We start from the raw sequence: 5,582 nt of genomic DNA, 5'->3' as shown, positions 1-5,582 counted from the left end.
GAGACAGGGTCTCTCTATGTAGTTGAGATTGACCTGGAACTCACTATGCAGTCCAGGCTGGTCTCAAACTCACAGGGATCCTCCTGCCTCAGCCTCCCAAGTGCTGGGATTACAGGCGTGCACCACCATGCCTGGCTGACTCACTTAATTTGAATCTTGTTGGAATGTTAAAGATTCCAGTCAAAGATACCCTCTGTGTTTATGATGACTTACATTTATGAAGAATTAAGCCTCATTCATATTGGTGGTATTGATGATTTCAATAGGTTCCCTTTAACTGATTACAGCATGCCATAACAGGCATCAGAATCACCTGCAAGCCTACCTTGCAGGACTGTGAATTTGTACGTACCACCCAGAGTTTAAGATTCAGTGGGTCTCGGATAAAGCCTGGGTAGTTGCATATAACAAGGTTCTCAAGTGATGACAATGTTGCTCATCGGGTTTGAGAACTGTGGCTGTAAGGTGTGGCAGTTAGGGTGGAATGACAAATTTGATTGCAATCTACCCCTGGGATTGGTGGAACACATTTCTGGATGTGTCTGGGTGGGTCATAGAGCCATGGCCTTGAGGTCTGTGTCTGGCCCTTCGCTACTTTTCTTTACCATGGCTTTCCTCCATGTGGTCTTTGCCTGCCTTGGAGCCTGCGAACCATGCACTGACTCTCCTGAAACCGTGAGCCAAATTAACCTCTCATTTAAATGTTGGTGTCAGGAATCGTGTCTAGTAATGGGAAAGCTAATAGGTATAGGAAATTTTAATGATATTTTTGTTTTAATTTTTAAAAGAATATGGGCATACAATGTATGTTTATAAATTTATTATTTGTGTGGATTATAAAAGTGCTGCTTCTCTCAGGCATCACATAAGAGGGACTAGAAATGTATTTTTAGCCATCCAGAGAGCTTGCTCCCCATAGCTTGACAAATACAGCTAGAAGGCATTCCCACACTTTCCTTTGGGAGGTCTGGGGAGTCCTTCAAAGTCAGGAGCTGGCCTCTGGTACAGGGTCTCTGTGCCTATACCAGGGAGAAGGGACACAGTACCAGCGGACAGAAACAGCACACTGAAGTTACACAGAGGGGACCCAACCCAAGGCCACCTAGACAGCCACTGGGGAAAGCAGGCAGGGGTCTGCAGCTGGGAGGCTTCTCCTACAGGCAGCTCCATGTTGCAGGCTCTTGAGTGGCCAGAAGGGATGAATCGATGGGTGAATCGTTTGAAACCACCGAACACAAGCAAATATCACCCATCTGCTATGGCTCAGCGTACATTCACGGATGGCTGATGATGCCCTGCTCAGAACGTGTGGCTCAGGAGATGGGTACTTCCTGTAGTGTGCAATAGTGTGAATGCACGGGTGTGCAGGTGAGTGTGAGCTCCTCATGGCCACAGCATCTGCTCACCTGGGACACTGGTCACTGGGCGTCACGCTCCCCGCCAGGCTCAGCTCTGGGAGCAGCACCGGCTCGCTCGGCTGCCTCCTGCTGTGGGCTGCTCGCTCCCTCACCTGCTGCTCTAGGGCCACCCGGTCTGGGAGCTCTGGGGGAACCGGCTTCACTGACTCTTCCCCAGGATCAGGCGCCTCGTCGTCCTCTCCCTCGGGGCGCTCTTCTGCTTGTTTCTTTTTCTTCTTCCTGGCCTTCTGTTGGGCAAGAGAGACAGGATGTCAAACAGGAGTTGGGGGATTTCATCTGAAAGCAGGAAAGTGGTCTTCAGAGCTGAACAGAGCCGGATAGGAACCCAGCCCACCTCCAGCAGCTCTCTGGGGCAGGTTCCCCGCCAGGAGGCCTCTCAGTCTCAGTTTTCCCTCCCCACTGGGACTCAGCATGGCAAACTCCTCCTGGGGGTGCAAAATGAAGACCTGCACAGCATTCATCCTAGAGGGGTGGGTAAACTCTGAAATCCTCAAGTCTGCTTTCCGAGGTTAAAGATTCCCCTGCTCAGACCATGTTGCTCCCTGAAAATACTCGCTATTCACAGGATCACTGATGTTTGTTCTCGAGGCCAGGGACACAGCTGGGCACAATAGGCTCGAGCCCACAATGGGCACGGCAGGTCACCCTGGTCTATTACTTATTGCCCTGGGATTCGGTTTTGCAGGCACGTGTAAGGAGCTGTATAATTTTCCAAGGGAAAGGAATATGAATACTGTACACTCATGCAAAACACCTAGGACTGCGCTGGACACACGTATTAGCAGTCACTGTGTTCACACAAATGATCCCCAGGGCGCTACCACTGATCTGGGTATGACATGGCCGGCTGAGTGGCTTTTTGAGCGATCTGCTCACGCTTCTGGGAGCTAGTGAGGGGCAGGGAGAGAGACAGGAGGAGCAGCAGGAGACCCCAGCCTGTGGGTCTGGCTTCCCTCCTCTGTCCAGAGGCTACCGTCCCACCCCCACCCAGCCCTGCTCCAGCCCGGGGCAAGGTTTATGAACCTGGGCTTTCCCCCGAGCCTTCCAGTGCTGGTATGAAGCCCTGTACGCCTCCATCTTCTGTCCGTACTCCTCTGTGTGCTCTGCCAGCAACTCTCTTACTTCAGCTTGAATTTCTGCTTCATATGCTTCTTCGTCTGCTTTCTGATCAACTTTTCCCCTTTAAGTTAAGTCACAGTGTCCTTGGTTATTTCTTGGAATTAAGTAAAAGAGAATTAATTATAACAAGTACGTAAAATGGGGGCCAGGGACCTAGCTCAGTGGTTCTGCCGCCTGCCTCTCAAGCGCAAGGTCCCAAGGTCGATCCCCTGGTACCCCCCCAAAAAAAGCTTTTGGAGAGCAAAGAAAACAAATACATATATTGGGCTTTTTACCTTCTAGTTCCTCTTCTAAATGTGCTGTACAGCTGGGTGTGCTGGTGCATGTTTGTAACCCTATCACTCTGGAGGCTGAGGCAGGGGGATGGCAAGTTCAACCCAGCCGGGGCAGTTTAGTGACTCAGCAAGGCACTGTCTCAAAACAAACAATTTTAGAAAGTGCTGGGGATGCCCTGCTACTCTGGGTCAGATGAGCCACGCTGGGTGCTGACACAGCGCCTAGAAGTCTACAAGGGCAGAAGTTTCCCTGCAGTTGTTGGCTCAGTTCTTCAAACCTCCCAGGAGCCACTTCATTTGGTTGCTACCAAGTCCCGGAAACTCCTCCCGGACACCAGATCGCTGATACAAGTGTCTGATGATTCTGCTGATGTCCCCTCCACCGGGACGTCAGGCCAGCCAAAGCAGTATTTCCCACAGTGCAGCTCTGAGATGTCCTACCACACAAGAGGCTGCGGCCACATCAACTCAGCATGCAGTAACTGTGAGACGCTCCTCCCTGGTCCTCTATTCGGAGCCATTTCGCCCGGTAAACATCCAGTACCCATGTCCCACCTAGCACTTTGGAGTTGGGGTGCAATTTATTGATTGTGCTGTTTTTCCTCATGTGGTCTGGTTTGCAAGTTCCTCACTCCTCAATCTCCTCCCTGCATTTAAGTAAACTTAGTCAGAGGTTGAGAGCTGACAGGTATTTGCTGGAGCCCATGGGTGTCCTAGTGGTTTTGCAATGGTCGGTTCCCCAAGGCATAAGCGCCGCCAGGGCCCTAGGACATCACCAGACATATCATGCCAGAGGATGCACTGTGGTACCTGAGATTTATATGCACTGGGAAATGTGCCCCCCAATCACGTTCTGTCTCAGATGTAGAGAACTGTTTAGTTTTCTCATGCTAATCCTGAAGCATGATCCTTGCTGCTTTTAGAACAGAAGGGGTTGTTTGAGAGAGGGACTTGAGGGACTCCCAGGTACCTATGGTGCTCTCTTGCTTAGCTCATTGGTTATCACTGTTGACCCCGCATCTATGTCTTAAGCATTTTTCTTGATGTACAATATAGCCCGATAAAATGATTTTTTAAAAAAGCCTACTTTCTCAGAATAAGTCTTAAGGACGTATTCGTAAACCTCTGGAACTCTCGAAGGGATTTCATCTCTTTCCACACTTTTATGATGGTCTTGAGCAGAGTTCGATCTTTTTCTTGTTCAGCATCACGGAGTTTTCTTGTTTCCCTACAAGATACGATAACGTATGAGTATATATTAAGAAGTGATTTAGGTGTGTTTGTATGCAAAGAAAAAGTAGACTCAATAATGCTATGTGATTGCATATTCAATTAAACAGCTACACACGTTTCTAAATAAGTACTAGAAGAAAACCAAATACCAAAAAAAATGTAAAGACAATGGGGTTTTGAAAGGTTTATTTAATTTTATTTTCTCTAGGTAAATCTGACTTGAATTAAAATAAAATACCTTTTAAAATTCTTATTACAGTGACGTACCCCTAAACTAACAAGCTCCTTTGCAGTTAGGAAAAGCAGGGACCAAGCAGTGAAAGCAGTTCTTATGAGCTAAGTTATTGTAAACACTGCAGAGAATGCTGCCCTCCAAGTCCGCAGCAGAATACTCATGCCTCATTGTGCCGCACTGAGGGGATGAAGTAATGTTCTTGCAGCCTTGGAGAATTTCCAGTCCTAATGAGATGACCAATACTTTCGGCTTGAAGAGGCTTCTGATTTTATTTCCAATGTTTCAAATCTTTGGGAATTGTTTAATACCTTATTTTAAGCCCTCTTTATGAATGAAAACCACCCCCAGACCTCAAGATACTCCATGATGCCATGAATGAATGAGATGATTATTTAATTTTTGAATAAGGTTATACGTCATTCCAGGCAATTTGGAAGTGTCTACGAGAGAGAGATGTCTCTGTTCTCAGGGACAGACACATAAATGATGGTGACACACAGCATGGGGCTGGCTGAAGAGATGCCATAGGAACCAAGAAGGATCTGTGGCCGAGATGAGCTCCTGCTGACCTCAGGAAGACCCAAGTCTGGAGTTGGCTTAGTCTTAGAGATGGGACAGAGAAGCCGCAGGTCTGGTTTCGAATTATTCAGCTGGTGGCAGTGGCAAAGGAAGATGGCCAAAGATGACAGCAAGGAGCCAAGATCCAGGACTCTCTGAAGTCTTCAGAAAAGCAAGAAACAATGAAATAGAATAAGAGCATTCTACTGAGGGGCACAATCATGCTTGGTGGGTGAGTGTGAGTTGTTAGGCCACACTAGGCTGGAATTCTGGCTCTGTCATTTGCTGGATGGCCTATGATGGGCTACTTCCCTGGAGGAGACCTGGCAGGGTCGTTGGGAGGAGCAAGGGATTAAATATAGTCTGCTCAGAACCTAGCCTGGCACCTGGCACACAACCACGTTACCTGTCACGATCAGGTGGTCCTTATACCTTTAGCAGCTACCTCCTTTGCTTTATTTTTTAAAAACTGACATATAAAAGTTTTTAGGTTATATGGCTTTAAGCTTTCTGACTCCTTTTTTAGTTCCTAACAAAATACGTTTCCAGAAACATTACAAAGAACTTTTAGCAAAAAAAAAAAAATTAACCTTTGAGCTAAGGGAGCAAAAAATCATAAAAGAATATTTAATTAAGAATTGTGGCCAGAGCTAGGTGTAGTGGCACATGACTAGAATTCCAGCACTTGGGAGGCTGAGGCAGGGGATCACTATGAGTTCAAGGCCAGCCTGGGCCATAGGGAGA

The 5,582-nt window shown here is 47.5% G+C and overlaps 1 protein-coding gene across 3 annotated transcripts in view; it reads right to left on the bottom strand.

Moving 5' to 3' along the window:
* Cc2d2a (coiled-coil and C2 domain containing 2A) overlaps positions 1–5,582 on the bottom strand; it is a 111,073-nt gene that overhangs the window by 52,931 nt on the left and 52,560 nt on the right. For all 3 annotated transcript variants that reach the window (XM_010641862.3, XM_010641863.3, XM_010641864.3), the window contains 3 exons: positions 3,900–4,040; positions 2,442–2,598; positions 1,407–1,645 (listed from right to left, as the gene is read on the bottom strand). In XM_010641862.3, coding sequence (XP_010640164.1) covers positions 1,407–1,645; positions 2,442–2,598; positions 3,900–4,040 — 537 coding nt within the window. The remainder of the gene's footprint in view (positions 1–1,406; positions 1,646–2,441; positions 2,599–3,899; positions 4,041–5,582) is intronic.

This window comes from Fukomys damarensis, unplaced genomic scaffold, assembly GCF_012274545.1.
Source record: "Fukomys damarensis isolate Sample0158 unplaced genomic scaffold, DMR_v1.0_HiC HiC_scaffold_35, whole genome shotgun sequence".
NCBI classification, from domain to species: domain Eukaryota; kingdom Metazoa; phylum Chordata; class Mammalia; order Rodentia; family Bathyergidae; genus Fukomys; species Fukomys damarensis.
Note: the sequence above shows the minus strand (reverse complement) of the source record. Positions and strands in the feature narration are given on the sequence as shown.